The 18773-nt window shown below is 47.5% G+C and overlaps 1 protein-coding gene across 1 annotated transcript; it reads right to left on the minus strand.

Moving 5' to 3' along the window:
- Positions 1-298: 298 nt before the first annotated feature.
- si:dkey-122a22.2 (uncharacterized) lies at positions 299-12616 on the minus strand. Its single transcript, XM_062465140.1, has 11 exons — positions 12433-12616; positions 12035-12212; positions 11400-11471; positions 11155-11231; positions 10148-10248; positions 8969-9085; positions 8095-8169; positions 3011-3149; positions 1071-1153; positions 707-803; positions 299-621 (listed from the first exon to the last, which is right to left on the minus strand). The coding sequence occupies exons 1-11, from the start codon at positions 12487-12489 to the stop codon at positions 454-456; spliced, it is 1164 nt and encodes a 387-aa protein (XP_062321124.1). The 5' UTR covers positions 12490-12616; the 3' UTR covers positions 299-453.
- Between the last annotated feature and the right edge of the window lie 6157 nt (positions 12617-18773).

Genomic DNA, 18773 nt, shown 5'->3' on the forward strand with positions numbered 1-18773 from the left:
TCCTCTGATAGTAGGTAAAGATTCTTTCAATTGAAAAAAAGAAATGTTTGTCCATGTTGTGTAAGCTAATGAGGCTCTCTGAGACTTGTTTAGCATCACAGACCACACAGTGGAATGTCAATTTCAAATTTGGGGATTGGCTCACTACTTCCCAGACAATTATGTTCCAGCAATCCTGTTCCAGCCAATCGCCTTCGGCGACCTGGGCTTTCCTCCTTGGTTTATTTTGTGAAACCAATGCCAATCAAACTCAAGCTGGAGGAAAGCGTAAAAGTTCAGACAAGAATCGGGGGCGCTGTTTCTCATATAAAAATTGTTTTATATATTTTTTTTATTATATATGTTAAAGGCACAATAAAACATACTACCAGGAGCCTGAAAATTGTACGTAGGTTTGACCAATGGCTTCTCTGACTGCAGGGAGAACTATGAACAGACACCTTCAGTAGCCAATCACTGGCTTTTTCGTCTGGCCTGTCGCTGAGCAACAAGTTGCCAGAGGTATTTACTTATGACAGACGGATTCTTGTAGAGCATTCGTCGGTCCCCTCCTTGGGCATGGAAGTGATTGGCTGTGGGGTAGTACCGATCCAGGAAGTCCTTCTGAAGCTTGGCTACCATCTAGCACAGTAGGACATGGGTTGGGTTAGGTCAGGTCAGGCTGTAGTAGTCTGGAGGTCGTACCTAGTCAGGAGGTTGTACACACCTGGTTTAGGTGAGCTGGAATCTTCTCATCAAACGAGTCTCCAGTGATCACACTGACAGATGTTCTACTGGAGAGGGGTTTGAACTTGGAAATGTCCCTGAAAAAAAAAAAAAAAAACGAACATATTTTGAACACTGTTTGACAGCACTTAGGACAAATTTAAATAAATACATTTTACAAGATTGAGCTTTGTACTGTATACATAACTATATTGCCATTTGAAACCCTTCCATGGGGGTGGTATGAATTTGTAGAACTATTATCTCTGTTGTGACAGGCAAGATCAATCAAGCACGGACAAGTAATTAAAACGAGTCCACAGGGTATTTGAAACCAAGTCAAGCTCTGTGTCACGCTGTCTTACCTGACTTGAGAGGCACTTTCATTCAGGAAGTAGTGCTCGTCCACAGCACTGCTCTGATGGGCGGGGTTACTGAGCAGGTATTTCTATTGGACGAGGGACAGAAACGTGAACTACATCACAAGGTGGTCAGCTGCACTCACTCTTTTCAGAAACGATGGAACATGAAGTGGTACCTTTGCTGGGATTGATATTACAGCCAAACATTCAGCTTCAATTCGGAGATAATCAGAGTGTGGTCACAGAGCATGACCCCAGGGAATAGACCTGATTACATGCTCCAAATTGAGTTCTAAGAAAGTGTGTGTGCAAGGGTGTGTGAATTTGTGTGTATGTGTGTGAGTCTGTGTGTGTGTGTGTCATATAACCTTCACCAGTCCATCCTCAAAGCTTTTTCGACCACAGAACATTCACAATGCCTCTCACTTCCTGTCCCCTTATCTCCCTGGCAACAACATTAATTTCTCCAAAGCTGAGAGACATGTGTCATCTGTGCTGCCATCAGGACGTGGGAGGCAGAGAGGATTCTGGGTATCTTACTGAACTGTTCAGACCTTCACCTGAAGCAGTCATCTGCGCCACAAAAGAACAGGAGCCAAGGACATGGCTGCAATGATCATCTCTCTATTCCTCACTACAGCTGTCCTCTTTCGCTCCGTCTCTCTCTCTGTCTCTACCTCTCTCTCTCTACCTCTCTGTCTGCCCAAATGAAAAAGAGTTGTCCACACACACACACGCGCACACGCGCGCACACGCGCACACGCGCACACACGCACACACGCACACACACGGTGAAATAATTGTAAGGATCTTCTGCCCAATTGCTCTGTTAAAATGTGTGTCCAACTCAAAAGCATCAAGTACCTTTGTTTAATCATCCTCCCACAAAAAAAGACACTTCAGTTAACATGTCGATAAAAAAAATAAAACACTTGATCACAACAATCCCCCATCCACAGTCTGTGGAGAGGCAAATTAAAATGTCAAAAGGGATTTCAATGGGCTCCACGCCCCCCCTCCCTCTCATCACTGCACCATGAGTGGGGCACGACATCCGTTCCGGTGTCCTACATGATTGCTTTCCTCCGGGGGCGGAGGGAGATAGACCAGACCTGGTCCTGGACCGTCTCCATGACTGTGAGGACACGGGAGGGGGGAGATGTTCCCCACCTCCGCCCGAGGAACCTTCTCCCTGCCGTGTTCTCCTCCGACAGGTGGAATGACTACACAGACACCAGAGGATCCCCATGACGAAGCTGGCAATGCGACATCATCTTATAACCCCATCTGGGGCACCAGACGGGTTGAAGTCGTTTTCAGCTGTCTATTGTTCTCTCTTTCTAGGCCGGGATTCAAATTGAGCCGTCAAACGGTTCTGAGGTAACACTGACGTAGAAATTGGTACCATCCTCAAAAGCCAAGATTCAAATAATGGAATGTTTCCATTCTGGGTCTTCAAAAAACCTAAAACAACATGTCTGTATTATACAGAGAACATGACGGTATTGTAACCAACTCAAATTGTCTTTCGTTTCAGAGGACAGCTGGTAAGCTGCAGTCTCCACACCCCATCTCTCACTACACACACAGGGAAACAAACCATTTCCCATAGCTGCCTCTCAAGACTGCCATTACTCCACCCCTGCTGCTACCTGGTGGTGAAAGGGAGAACTGCACACACTGATCAGACACCTTTTCGACAAGGGATTCGGCTCCCTCAAACCTCCCATCTGGGTCCCTAACGTTCACTTGATGTATGAAGAGGAGCAGGGTGGGGTTAGCGTGTGAGGAGGACTGGAGAGGAGAGGGTTAAGTGTTAGTGCCTGAAGAGGTACAACAACGTCAATGGAACGCCAGTGTACTGTGGTGTCGGACGCCCGGTGGAGGGTGTCTCTGTGGCGGCTTCCCAGAGGGGAGCCAGGAGGCTGGTGGGGCAGGCTGACCTGTCTCTGGAGCAGGTCTTCGGAGATGTTGTCTCCGGTGATGAGAGGCCGCAGCAGCCCCAGGATGATGAGCAGGCGACTGAGCCCGGTGGCCGCAGACAGCTGCATGGCCTGGAGGGATGGCACTGTGTGGCTGTACCTGGAGACACACACACACACACACACACACTAGTTGAGTGTACAACACCAAATCAGTGTGTGTGTGTTGCTTAGCTACACTAGTAAGAGAGAGAACATCTGATGACCCAGAGCACAGGACCACCCCCCCCCCCCCAACATTACCATACGACCTACCAAGCCTTTTCAACCTCCGAGTCCCCAAACTTTCTCTTGCAGACATTTGACTGAAGAATGAGAAATACTTTTTTTTTATTCTTTGGGGGGGACCAGATGAGACGAAGAGCGCTGGGATTTTGTAACTCAGGAGGCCCAATCGGTCTCGGCTCACTGGTGCTCTGAATTGGCTGGTCTCAGACTGTGGAGCCCAATCAATAGTGCTGCCCATCCTCCCCTCAGTCAGCAGCCCCAGCCCTGGCCCCAGCCACAGCCTCTGCCCCAGCCACGGCCCTAGCCTCAGCCTCAGCCCTGGCGCTGTCCCCAAAACACAACCCCGGCCTCTGCCCCGGCCCTAGCCTCAGCCTTAGCCCTGGTGCTGTCCCCAAAACACAACCCCAGCCCCGGTGTAAATGTATGCAGCCTCAACCCCGGCCTATAGTCCTATAATGGACAGTCCAGGCCTATAGTCCTATAAAGTACAGTCCAGGCCTATAGTCCTATAATGGACAGTCCAGGCCTCATACAATCCTGGTCTGCCTGCAGCTTCTAACTGAGGACCAAAGGACAACTCCAGAGGCAAAGTTCCAATCAGATGAACCAACCTACGCAGAGATAAAACACCAAGGTGTTAGAGGTCACAAAAGGTTGAAATTCAAACGCAGCATATAAAATAATATTCTTCAAACCCTTTTTTTTTCCTTTTCTTGTTTTTTTTAATCTTCAGACTTTCAGACAGTAACTTTTTCAAATCAGTCACCCACAGCCTGACATTTTGAAATTCTCATCTTCTATCCTGCACCTCCCCCCCCCTGAAGTCATTCTTGCACCAGCATTTACAGCTTTGACTCCCTCTCTCCCTCTCTCCCTCTCTCCCTCTTTCCATCTCTCCCTCCCTCCCTCCCTCCCTCCCTCCCTCCCTCTCTCTTTAGGAACTTTTCCGTCTCTACACATTTCCACCTGTCATATTCTTCCATTCCTCAGAAACAGCCTCTCTATCAGTCCCATTTTGAATCTGGTCAAATCATTCCTTCCAGCTCAGGATTCTCCAGCCACCTGTCCCCTACCACCCCCCCCCCTCCCTCCCTCCCTTCCAAACCCCAACTCCCCCTTCTCTCTTTTTTTTCCCCATTTTTAATTCTACCCCGCAGTGAGGATTATGCGAGGCAAGGCATGCGTGTCAAAGGGAAATTTAGTGGGTAAAGACAGCCCAGATTGGCGGGATGAATTAAATAGATAACCGAAGGAAGGGGGGGGGGGGGGTGGGGGGGGGGTAGCCATGTCGAGCAAAACGCCTTGCCCATGTTGGTCACTGCAGAGAGAGACAAGGAGGGTGAAGGAGAGGGGGAGAAACAGAGAGGGGGGGGGGGAGAGAGAGAGAGAGACAGAGAAAGGTAGAGGGGAGCGGGGGGGGGGGCTTCTTCTACCTCATCCCCACCCTGCAGGAGCAGGAAGGCAATATCTAAATTAATAAAGTGATGAAATGAGTTTGTGCGGCGGACTTTCTGCTGTTTGACTTTCCCATCTGGATTAGTGAGGGATGAATGGACGCTCTGTTACTTTTGTTGCCGCCGCGCAATTCACTGTCGGAATTCGTCTCCCGAGCGATAAGACCTCCTCCTCCTCCTCCCCTCCTCCTCCTCGTCTCATCTGCATGTCGTTCCGTATGCAGAGAGTCCCTTACCTGAGGAGGGGCTCACGGACCGAACACAACCTATTACACGAACCGGGGCTAACTATCTCCCAGCCAGGATGAGGAGAGAGAGAGGAGGGGGCGGAGGGAGAGAGAGGGGGGAAACAGAGAAGGAGAGGGAGACAGGGAAAAGGAAACACAGAGAGCGTGCGTTAAGGAGGAGAAACAGAACGAGGACGGCTCGCCTCCACAGCAGAGCACAGACAACACACTTGACCTGAGACACTGGAGGAGGAAGTCTCCTCAAAAAGGAGGGAAAACCTCGGGCAGGAGAGAATAGTCTGTGATAGAAGCCAATATTCAGACGCAGAATAGATGCCATGTTTATCTTAACCACATTCCAGGTCTGCCATTCAAATATCCTTCAATAGGAGAGGCAAAGGATTACCAGAATAAAACTCATCCAAACTCTACGTAACGGCCCAGGTGTAAAAAAACATAAAAATGCCTAGCGTACATGCAGTCTAATAGATGGTGATACCCAAAAAGGCCACAAGGTGTCAGCATAGCGCCACCCACCACAGGCCCAGCAGAGGCAGCAGGCTCAGTCGAGGCTCCCTCCTTAGCGAGTCCCAGGCTGCATGAAGACTATAGATTAGCCTGGTGTAAATACACAGGGGCTGAGGCAGCCCCACTTTATTAGTGGAGCGGAAAAGCAATAGTTACGCTTACAGCGGGGCTAATTACAATTAATTGGCATTCCTGACTCGCCTGCTCTTCTCTGGAGAGAGCTCCACGGACTGACTCAGGGGAGGCTGAAAGAGAGCTTGGGAGGGAGGGAGGCTGGGAGGGAGACTGGAAGAGGATGGGGGGAAAGAGGCTAGGAGGGTAGGGTCTAGGAGGGTAGGGGCTGGGACGGTAGAGGCTAGGAGGGAAGAGGAGAGACTAGGAGGGAAAAGGCTAGAAGGGTAGAGGCTGGAACGGTAGAGGCTGGGACGGTAGAGGAGGATGAGAGGCAGGCAAAGAATTTCCCGTTCCAGAAACGTCGACTAAATGAAGCTCACCGCAAGTACCTGACGGAGTATGCCGACAGTAAAACAACAATGCAGCACCTTAGAGAGGGTGACCTTGTGGAAGATCGCCTGAGACACCACTACACACAGGCCCACACAGTACATCAGGACAACTCCACAGATGGACACATTCAAACATGATGTGTCAGCAGGATGAGCGGAGCATATGGTTCAATAAATCACATCAGAATGGGAGGAATCGTCATTCTACAGCAGAGAGTCTGTCGTCAGTCATAATGACATGTCGTACGCTGCCTGTCAGAACAAGCTGGCCGGAGGTGACTGGCGGTAAGGTACTCTGTCGGGGGGGGGAGGGGGGGGGGGGGGGGTGAGCGCGAGTGTGTGTGCGTGAGGCGGTTTTGTGTGTGCGTGGGATAGCTTTGTGTGTGTGTGATGGAAAAGATGATGAATGGGCCTGGATGTGTTGTCTTCATTTGGACTCCTACAGTAACTCAATCAGGCTCTCAGGCCACTGCAGCTGTTACAGACCCTCTGGTGCCATAAACACACACAACCATCACACACACACAACCAGCTCACACACACACGCCCATCTCACACACACACGCAGGCTATACATCCATCACACACACATACCCTACCAAGGCCTGCGGATCAGGATGTCCCCTATATTAAGGTAGGAGCCACAGGCTCCCTCTAGCTGGCTCTAATAGCTCGAGCACAAGACAGAAGAGGGTAGAGACCCTCTCATCCAGCAGGATTCACATGAAACCACAAAGGAAAACAGCGCAGGAGGGGCTCCAGTGAATGCCACTGACAGCCAATCTCCAAGCACTGTGTTTCAGTCCACAAAAAGGAAAGCTAGATAAGAAAAAAAGGAGGTTTGACAATCAATCAACAGCCATTAAACAGTGAGGACAAACCTATTAAAACAGAGAGCTTCCCTTCCTTTTCCCATTTGCTTGTTTGAGTAAATATTCTCCCCTGGGGCAAATTAATTTTCACAATGCGGCTATCCAACTTCACACACAAAACCACAGGCTTTCTCAAACACCGCATGCACACACACACACACACACACACAAGTACACAAATTCCTATGCACACAAGCACAGCACAAACACAATGTAATCAGGTCTGTTTGATAGATTTTTTTCCCAGCGTATGTTGACTAATTATAGATTTAGAAATGAAATGTCATTGTTATGTGACAACGCGTTGACAAGCCTGAATCAATCTCCGGTGCGAAGACAAGCTCGCACACAGACAGTGAGGATGGGAGTCCTATTCATGAGGACGACACAACAGCCAATCCCCCAAGAAAATCCCCCTGGAGGCAGCGAGGGCTATCTCTTCAAGTGGGCCAATCTAGGAAATCAAGAGAAGATTCTCATGGAATTGGGTTGTGGGTCGAGCAGTTTAAACCCCTCCTGATTGGCCTTAGTAGCTCGATCCAGGCCTGAAACAACCAATCAGAGAGGATACGGACAGGGAGGGCTTTGAAGACATACCCCGGCGCCACTCTGAATGCTCTCCACCTCGCGAGGCGGCATGGCTGCTGGCTCGCTCTCCTTCATGTTCATATCCAGGCAGAGAGAGAGAGAGAGACAGGAGGAAGGCTGTGTGTGTCAGTCAGCCTGTGTCCGTACGTTTGTCTGCGTACAGCTTTTACCACAGACAGACAGAAATACACAGACAGAGAGAGAGAAAGAGAGAGAGAGATCGAAAGATTTTAGAGGCTCTGGCAGTTCATTTAGCAGGACATGAGAACTAATTTGGGGAGTGTGCCGTGGCTAATGAGAGGCCCTTTGATGTGTAAATCCTGCAGCTCTGGCAGTCCCCATCCAATTGGCTCTGCACAGCACACAACCCGCCCTCGACAGGTACAGCAGCGCTCCCCATTGGTCAACCTATCTGCGGTGGCCAATGGCCAATGATTGAGGTAAGCAGCACATCTGAGGAGTGCGCGGAAAAAACAAACAACTGTTGCATTATGGTGTTTGTTATTCCCCTCCAGCTAAATCATCTCCTCAGTCTCCTCTCGTCCTCTCCCCTTTTTCCATTTCCTCCCCCCATCCTACCACCCATTCTCTTCTTCTCCTCCCCTCCCCTCCCCCTCTCCTGTCCTCAATAGGATGACTCACCAGTGCTGATTCCACTGGTCCTCCTCAAAGATGTCCTCTGGGATGGGATCAATTAGGACCAGGTCAGACACTTGCCTGGGGACACAGGGAGGACAAACACAAAATCTCTCACACACATAAAATGGGTACAAATATACACACACACACACACACACACAGACAGATCAACTCAGTGATGAAGTGGGGCTCGTAGATGACCGTCCACTGACTAATGAGGATGAGATGGATGCTGTGAGCGAGCGAGTGTGTGAGTGTGTGTGTGTGTGTATCATTCCTCTCAGATGGATGGCTGTAGACGGTGTCCTAGGGCTGAATTTTTCATTCTGCAGGTGCCCATCCTCTCACCAGGCTTTAATCTACTTCCTGATGAAAAGCTAAATCTCTCAGCCCGGGAACGGGCTGCAGGGACGTGTTAATCACCCGGTTTTCGGGGACAGGAGTTGGGGGGGGGGGGGGGGTGGAGAGTGCTGAAGTATTTATGACTTATGGGCCCAGTTCCCCAGACATGGATTAAGCCTAGTCTTAGACTAAAACACATTTTCAATGGAGAACTTACTTTTCTTACTTTAGGACTAGGCTCAATTCATGTCTGGGAAACTGGGCCCCAGACTGATGAGTTACGGACTTGTAATGGCTTCGGAGTTGTTGGGAAAGCTACACATACTATTGGAATGGTATGGTGTCATTCGGTGAAAACTCAAACGTTCCAAATATCTGAAGCATTGCTTTGGATCTTCAAAGCAGATCAAATCAAACACGGACTCCTCTTGGTCTTCCACGATGTGGATTCATGAGAACATCAGTGTTCTCCGACTATAAATAGCGGTCCTATTGGGAAGGTGAGGGTTCTGTCAGGTTCTAGAAGGAGACTCACGCGTCGTGGATGTGACTGTAGAACCTGGCGTTGAGCGCTCCCAGTTCGGAGCCCACCATGATGAGGGGCGTGGCTGTGTCGGTGGTCTTGATGAGGCGGTGGAGGTCATCCACCATCCTGGGGGGGTTGGGGGGGAGAGAGGGAGAGAGACAAACATTTACAATTCTGGCCCTCTACGCGTACAGAGACCCCGACAGACTGCCTTTCCCTCAGTTTGGCGTTGGAGCCTGCTGGGACAGCTTGCTAGGACGCCCCCTCTCCCAGGACCCCAGATGGAGCCCTACCCAGACAAACAGCAGCACTCTGGATCTTCAGCCTGCAGTGGAAGAAACCCCTTCTGCTCCTGACTGCTCGGCCTCGCAGAGCAGGAAACAGGAACCAAAACAAACCGCAGAGATACGCGCATCATCACCATCATCACGTGAAACACATCGCCACGGCGACGGCCATCTGTTGTTTTGCTTCCGGGGCACTCATCAATCAAGAGCCGGGCGCCGCGCCCCAAATGATGAGGTTTCACTGCGGCAGGGGGAGCGCAGACATAAAACACACTGTCTCGCCACGTTGGTGCATTTGGGGGGGGGGGGGGTGGAATCGATTGCTTGCGTCAAATGTAGGCATCCCCCCGGCTGGCTGGCTGGGCCTGTTGCCAAGGTAAACAAGACTGCTGACAGTCGTGCAAACCCAGCCCGCCCACCGCTACGACAGACTTAACATCCAACAAGTCTTCATGGTGTCAAAGAGGGAGAGACGAGGAGGGAGGCAGACGCCCACGGGCGGGGGGGGGGGGGGGGGGGGGGGTGGCTCAGACAGCGGGGTGTGCTGGACTCTCTCTTGATGCTGGGCCCTCCACATTACTCTCTGATCGAGACAAATCAATGAGCTGTCCCCAAACGGCCCCTTCATCTAATCAAATACAGTCTGGGGAAGAAGCTGGACTGCCAGAGGAAAATGATCAAAAGCGCACACCACCAGACACACCCCAGACACACACACACACACCACCAAACACACCCCAGACACACACACACACCACCAAGCACACTCCGGACACACACACACCACCAAACACACCCCAGACACACACACCACCAAACACACTCCGGACACACACACACACACCACCAAACACACTCCGGACACACACACACCACCAAGCACAGAGGGGAGGAGCTTTACCGTCCTGAGGTGGACACGCCCCACACCTTCTCCGTTCCCATGGTTTCGTTCTGGAGGAACCTCCTGCTGAAGCCCAGGCCCACACGGTCATAGGTGCACACCTGGGAGCACAAAAACTAACAAGTCAAAAACTACACACACACACTGCGACATAAAACTACACACACAACATTCATCCACACAAAAAACAACTAAAAAAGGTATGGTGTCTAAAAAGGCGCCACAATAGTACTACAACAATAGTTATAATTATAATACCAGCCACAACATTAGTAAGGGATTATTATTCCAATCAAATCCTCAGCACACAACAGAAATAGCAGTTATAGTAATAGTTTCTCTGAGAGGCACAGCATTTTAAACATCGGTGGTCTAGGCCAGCATGTCAAAGCTAAATGCAACATGAGGCAAGCAGAGTCTGTGTACTGTGTGCTGTGCACCACACAGGGTCTGGGGACAGTGTGGTTTTCAGGGGACACACTGTGCCCCAGCAGCATGTGATCTCATTAGCACGGTGTCAGATTTGGGACAAACAGCGTGGGGCAGGCTGTCACCTCCATGTCCCCTCCAGACTGCGCGTGTGGGCTGATGAGAGGGAACATGCCGGGTGCTGCCGGACAATGTGACCCTGGTTACCACGGGCAACAGAGCCACATGCAGAGACAGTGTTTGTGCTCTGGTAGTGTGAAATTCTTGGGCATGTTTATCAGCGTGGATTAAGGTTTACGGCTCATAATGCTACTGGATGGGACACTCAGCCGGAGAGAAATGCGTAGAAAATCTGCAGCTTATCAATGGTTCATCTGCATAATAGCAATATCAAATGGTTACATCATTTTAATGTTCAGGTTTATAGTGTTACGTGGCATAAAATGCACCCCGAAAGAAGTAGATCCATCAGTTCGCTAGAGAAGCCTGTTAGGGTATCAGAGAAGCCTGTTAGGGTATCAGAGAAGCCTGTTAGGGTATCAGAGAAGCCTGCTAGCGTAGGCTGCTTGTCTCCTCACCTTGGTGAGTGGTGCTATGCTTTCCTGTATGTAGTGCCACACATCAGAGGACATACCAGTTGGGGCATCCAGCAAGACTGTGAGGACCACAGACAGACAGAGAAACCAGTCAGACAGCCAGTCAGACAGGCGAGTCAGACCGACAGATAAGGGGGGATGAATCGTGAATAGAACAACAAAGTCAGATTATACAAGTATGTCTCCTTGAAATTGATGGTAAAACAATGATAATGTTAATCACTGACCCACTGGTTGTCCTTGTCCTTTGCACATCATATGCATGGTCTGGCCCAAGCCAACGTCTACCAACTGACCTTCTGAAAAGGAGAGAAAGCCCTTCATAAGTGATTATTGCAGATGGGGCTTTCAGTACCCCAAGCACACGTCTTTGTCAGACTGGCTCGACCGGCTAGGAAGCAGCCGCATCAATCTTCTGACATTGTAGGGTAACCTTGTTGTCTGTTCGGTCAATCCAATAAAAGTCAATGTCTCGGTTATGATCATAGTAATGTACTGAAGCTCTTCAAGATCAATTTCAAAGAATAGTGTGAATGCCATCCATTCGGATTAGGTGGTTAGGTAGCCGATATTGTGTGTGGTATAGGTTTTTAACGAGCCATTTGTTGTTTGTGTATTTGCGTTGCTTGCATTCTAGTTCCTCCTGCTGTGTTAGTCTGGGGACACACAAGTTGAGAAGCAAGGGAATGTTGAGGGGTATGTCTGCGAATTGTGTTGTACCACTGCTCCTGCCGTTTTGGTCATGTTAGAGGTTGAAGATATTCTCATTTGTTACCCAATAATGTACCCCGCCCAACGGAGACAATGTATAACATCAATAAACATTGAGGATTACACGTGTAATGTTTAGCAGATGCTGTACCTTTGGGCATCAGCAGTTGGCCCTCTCTCTGCAGGGAAGCATAGTTCAGGAACGGAGGGATGAAGATGACGAGGAGCAGACATTTACCCACCGTCAACAATGTGGACCAGCAGGTACTAGTTGTACCTGCATCTTCGGACCTAGACCTGGGCTGCCCTGCTGCCGCCGGATTTGGAGTCTTAGCAAAAAAAAGGCAATACATAGATAAGTCTGCTTTGTTATTCAAACAAAGTGTAAAGTAACGTGTAGATACCTAATCATTACAGTCATGCTTTATATAGTCAGCGAGTTAGTGGAGGAGTTGTTGGCAGTTGGTTCCAGTACAGTCAGCAGAGTGCCACAACAGCTTGGTCAGTTCATTCATTCTGAACGGCTCGTTGCCTAGCAGCTAATGTTACCTTTACTGGTTTTGCTGCCTCTCCGCTGGCTTCGTGGCCGTCAGTCCTTCGGCGCATTGCAATGAACTTCGAAATACAAACCAACTGGAAACAAGTTTATATTATCTTATTGTAAATATGGTTCTGTATTTGGAGCAATAGATGTAGCCTATGCTTCCTGATTACAGCTAGCTACAGACGCCGATTTGGGACAAATTACGTTTCGACTTTTAACACTGCCTATCGCTCAAGTCAGAACCGAAGGGCAGAGTGCAGTTCTTCTGATGACCTCCAGGGGTCCCTGTGACTCAGGAGTTCACCATACTGGAGTTCTTGTCTCTGAAGTTTCTGGACCAAAACATGCAGTCAGTACCCATAGTGACTATCAAGTAATCAACAAGTCAAACATAATAGGGGGCCAAGTGGATCAGTCACACACAAAAAAAATTAAGTATACAGTTATTCTACTGATCTTTACCATATTGCAAATAGTTTCCAACATCTTTATTCTGGATGAAGTGCCCTACTTTGGGGCTTGATAAAAAATCAACCAAAGACTCCAGTCATATCTCTTGTCGAGTATGTAATTCATTCAAGTAGTCCTTTGGTAGGCAGCCGTGTGTTCTGTAGCTACCAGAGAACAGGGGTCTGCGTCATTCCGGTCTCAATGTGACATCCATATTGATGACTGTCTGTGTCATTCAGCTGTGGCCCTGAATCTGTGTGCTGGGGGGCCAGAAGGCTCTCGTTCCTAGCAGATTACGCTGAAAGGAGAGGGGGATGACTCACATTTCAAGTATAATCATACCTGGTGTTGGTGTGTCTGCGGTGCAAGTCATCAGATGAACGTCACACCAGGCAGAAAGGTCACGGTGAATAACATTTGATATCTTCTTCTTTTCAGATTGAATCACTCTTCGTCAAAAACGTCACTCGTTCTGACCTATTCAGGCACATTCATGCTTTTCCCTTGACTTATAAATGACAGGTTCACTAAATAATAATGTACTATAAATGGTAACAATCTATACCATAATGCGAGGGATTTCTCCTTGTGTGAGTGAGTGTGTGTGTGTATGTGTGTGTGTTTGTTTGTGTGTGTCTGTGTGTCTGTGCAAGTTTGATAGTGGATTGTCAATATGTTCATAAGAATGAGTAATTTCTTTTATGACATGCATAAATGACTAGATGATGTGGAGGTTGAACAAGTAGTTTTGAGAATGTGTATTGTGATCTGAGAAATGTACAAAAAGCAACTGATAAAAACCGAAGCTGCATAACAGGCACAAAAATCACGACCACTGCACTATTTATCATTCCAGGAATCTCTGTGTTTGTGTGTCACCGATATCTACATCATCGACGGCATCATGGGCACTATGTGCTAGTAATAATAATTTACAGTTTTCTTCCTAAAATGTCTCCTTGAGAGATTCTCGAACTGAAATACATGCAGTCGACCATTGCATGGCCTCAGTCAGAGAGGTATTCCGATGTCCAGCCAGGGCAACTTGAGTTTTGTCCTTCCATGAGTGCAACCTCTACCCAAGGACATTCCGAAGTGGGTCCAAGAAAGTCATGACTCCAGCCACCATTGCAGTAAACATTGTATTACACATCATGCCCTTGGCTGAAATGGGTCTGACTGTAAACAGGCTTTCTCTTATGGGAGACCTCTAGCCTTTTAGACTCTTCTAGCTTGACATGCATTTGATTGTGGATTCTAAATGTAAATCCTTGCAGAGAAGATTGGATGGCCCAGATCCTAATGGGCGTGTCACACAGGGGCTGGTATCACCAGGATATTATTGCTTACCTTTGAAGACTTTTGATCTTATCCTTTCTTGATCCCAGGATGAATGCTTTGATTGTAGTTTTTTCCCGGAATGTGAGTTATAAAAAATAAAAAATCAATATGGAAATGTATCTACCTCCTATAGAAACGAAACACCCAAGAGATTTGTGGTTCATCCTTAAATGATAGATGTACAGTACCCTTGGCTGCTGAATGTTGCGTACTGGAGAGCCTGTCACAGCTCGTGGCTGTGTAGCCTGTACAGCGGGATTACTGTGTTGAGCTGTGCCTGCCACAGCCAGAGGTCTCCTCCACACTGTCCTTGACCCTCCTTCTGTATCTTCAGGCAGCAGCCATTTTTATGGTAATGTTCATTCCCTGCTTCCCCTGACATTCAACAGCCTCTGATACAGACAAGCTGAGTTGTTCAGCTGCCTTGACTTCCTCCCAACAACACATACTGAGGGGAGCAGGGCCACTGAGGACGGGAGCACAAATACTAGCTACATAGTTTACCACAATTCAGTGCTGTGCAACACAACACAGTGTACCTCTGTGGTCCTTCTTGGCAAGATTAATTTAGTTCTGGAACACCTACACTGTAACTGGGGAGTACATACACACTGTCAGGAAAGAGGGGGAGAGGGGGGGGTGTTGAGAGGTGGAGAGATTGACAAAAATGCGTGCAATTTGATTCTATTGTTTGTGTTCTTTCTGTTACACGCCATCAACACGCTTCTTCAAATTCTATTACAGATTCGCCAGACTCACAACACCATATTATTTTCATGTAGTCAAATGTGAAATAATTCAATTACCATTGCAAGGATATTTGATCCCAAAGCATTCATTATGTATTCCTATTTCAAATTCATTTGAGGGATGTGACAATTATTCCATAAAATTGTATTTTTTTCCTCTCACATATGTTACATACAGGTGCCATTTCATGAAATCAAACTGTAATTGAGATAGCATAGGACTCAAGTCATTTCCTGCCGAGTGTTGGCTGATCAGATAGGGTTGGAATACATCCGCCAGAATGCTGTGTTTATCACCAAAGGCCATCGCCCTTTTCAGCCCTGTATCGCGTTCCCAGAAATAGTCAGCTGCTCACATCTCCAAACCTGTTGACTGGCCTTGTTTGAATTTGTCCGATTAGCCATGTCTGGTAATGCCCCTTTTCCTTGCGTCATCGGTTCAGTTAGTGATTAAACTATTCCAGGGTAGGTGGCAGGAAGAATTTCAAATGTATCCTTTTTGTTTCCAGTTAACGTCAGTGTAAATCTTTATTCAGTTTGACCTCTTTGACTTTCAAAAAGAAGAGCTATTTATAATCCAGAGTTAAAACTGCCAGCCTTATCAACGAAGACTCAGTTGTAAGGTTGTCCCCTTTGAAGGTTGTTCCTGCTGTCCATTTCTGTCCTGTTGCTTTCATTAGCCCAGTTGCTGTCAGTTCCCAAGCAGATAACAAGGTTCCCCATGTTCTGCAGGTGAGGAACGTATCCCACATGACAGCAGGAGGAGAACCGGGGGTTTCATGTGCAAATGCCATCTGCGGGATTAGACAGCGTGAGGTAGACAGTTGACTAGCCTGCACACCTCTTTACATTTACATTTAGTCATCTTATCCAGAGCGACCTCTTCATCATCCTCTCACAGAATCCGAAGTTTCCCAGGAAACATGGTGTCAACGACTTCCCCTTTCTCTTCTCCTCCCTCTCCTTCTCCTCCCTCCCCCTCGTCTTTCTCTCCATCCTCTTGTACTTGAGAGGGCCCGCGAGGCTGTCGGCGGGTGGGCGTCGAGACGTGGAATCCTCAGCCCCTCGGCCACCATGCTGCTCTCATCGATTTTCTCCCCTCGCCACTGAAGCAGGCCATCAGTCAATACAGTAACAAGTCTTCATTTGTACTTGAGAGATGCTCTGTTTCCGGCTCAGCGGCCGAGAAAGCCTGTGATGCTGCCTCCAGGACAGTGTGGTCCCACAGACACCCACCACACAGACAATGGGACGGCCACTATGCACGTTAATATGGACAATGGGAAAGAATGAATCCATCAATTGAATGAAGACAGGTTATGAATTGTTCAACTATTAGTCACACTTTCATGTCTTGTTTGGCAGAATAACAATGTATATCTGTTTGGCTTGAGGTTTTGGTCCACTGTCAAATAAGATGGTCTGGGCATGGTGAAATATCTCATACTGTTGATCACTGGTCTGGGGTCAACAGACCATCAACCTAAACTACAGTTGCAATAAGTATTCTGAAACCTCATGACTGTAATATGTCACATTCAGTCCAGAATCCATTTCTGTATCCTGTACATAAGACTCAGACTTGAAGTACAGTGTCAACCTCACCCTAGAAAGCAAAGCCAGTGGACCCTGCAGGACACGGTATGAGATGCATCTTGAAGAGCCAATTGGACAGGGCAGGGAAATGGCAAAGTATTTTTCTATTCATCAGTGTTCAGGGCAGGATGTGCAATGGAAGCGTGCTCATAAATGTGATTTTAAAGAGCATCTGGAGGCCTGGCAGGCCAGTGCTCTAAATGACTTGGTTTCAGCTGGACTACAGTCAAACTCAGTGACGTTGTGTTGATATGTAACACCAAAGGTACAGACCTATGCTAACAGACCAGACAAGCAGTAGGCCTGCTGCACTGAGATCATGTACCTCAGTCACAGGGGAATTCTTTATGAAGAGCTAAGAGCTTTATGGAATAAAACACTTTTATATGTGCATCTGAGGTGCATTTGGGATTTACCGATTGATTGTTTGAACATTGATCATTATCATCAAGCCACATAGACAAGATTGAATACCTAAATATTAGCAATCTATGTTCCTGGTTCACAATAAACGACTGTCTAACGTGGAATATGTAACATGCAATATTCGACTGGTTATTGAAGTGAGGTTATTTGATGATGGGTTTATTCGAAATCCTCTCAGAGCCCTTCTATTTATTGAAGCCATATCCCCTGGCCATGGGAGACGTGAGTGTGCTAACGAGAAGCCTTCTCATTACCTGTGACCCAGTCAATTACAGGGAGTAAAGTCAGGGCGTCACCCAGGAGACATACAGTATAGCCATGGCAACCAGGTGTACAGCTTGGACTAATTAAGAAAAGGGCATAGATAGAGCATACGCTTTTGAAACTGAATTATAGATTATGGTGCATTGGGAAAAGGTTCTGTAGCTGTATTATGTAACTGAAAGGAGATTCAGCCTTAGTTTACAGGCCCCATGTGTATGTGTGCGTGTGTGTGTCTGCGTGCGTGCGTGCGTGCGCTCTGCCATGACAAAGCCAGCCCTCCTGTGGTGCAGTCTCATGCCAGCACTGGTCCTGCACGACACCAGACGTCCATGTTCCACACTACAGGCAGGTCTGCGCCATCCATCCATCCCTCCATCTGTCCATCCATCAATCCCTCGAGCCTTCTATCCATCCACCCCTTAATCAATCCCTCTATCATCCATCAATCCCTCCATCTCTCCATGCACTCTTCTGAGCTCTAATCCCTGCTCTGTCCAGCTGTATGACTCGGACCCACACATGGAAAGACACTCTTCCATGCACACTAGTACCAGTATATGTGCATACTATCAGAATTAAGGTCACCAAGCCAGATACAAACTGATATATGAGTGTTCACAGTGCCATGATATTATTCTTTCATGGACCTGTGGTATACGAATATCACACATTTAAGTATTTGCTCAGAAATCACAACTGACATATTTACTTATATTTGTTTGTGTGACATCCTTAGCCTTAGGTTTTCAGTAGGGTATCTCAAGGTCATTTTTCAAATCTGTAAATATCATCTAACTATGATATCTGAAATAATTTGTATCTGAAATTAAGATTAACCTACTGAATGTGACTTTGTCCATAATATAATCAAATACTCAGAAACAGTCGTTTTCCATAGGAATTCTGCCAGTTCATAACCGTTATTTCAAACTCATCCTCATCTGTCCGTGTGTCGTGCGTATCTCTACTCCGTCAACACAGAGTTGCGATTACATGTAAGGTCCGTTTGGTTTGATCCGCGTCTCCCCTCCTGTTCCCTCTAGTGATGGTAGTTGCTATGAGGAGAAGGTCAAATTACTCCGCACGTTTGCCACTGAACATTCACCTATGATGAACGACTAAAGAAGAATTAGGAAGAGAATACATTTTAAACACCTTCGCAAAGAAGAGAAGCGGGTCATGGTACAAGCTTTCGTCTGAAAGTAAGTGCGTGTTTGTTTTTACCGGGCACGATACAGAGCTTGGATCAAATCTAAACGATGCGCCTGTTTAACACTTTTTTACCTGTACGGCAGCGATTGGCATCTGTAAGTTGTCCCTTATAAGTTTGACTCGTACCATATTATTGAAAAGTCTCAAGTGATGCTTTAATATCTACAGTATGTCGACGATGCTGTGTAGAAGGTGGCTCAAATACCTGTACCAAGTGTCTAAAACCAGGTTGGACGGTCAGATTTGGAATTATTTGTGTAGCTAATAAATATATTTTTTATAATGCAGTGTTACTCTGTAAAATTTTC

This window comes from Osmerus eperlanus, chromosome 7 (assembly GCF_963692335.1).
Source record: "Osmerus eperlanus chromosome 7, fOsmEpe2.1, whole genome shotgun sequence".
Taxonomy (NCBI): Eukaryota; Metazoa; Chordata; class Actinopteri; order Osmeriformes; family Osmeridae; genus Osmerus; species Osmerus eperlanus.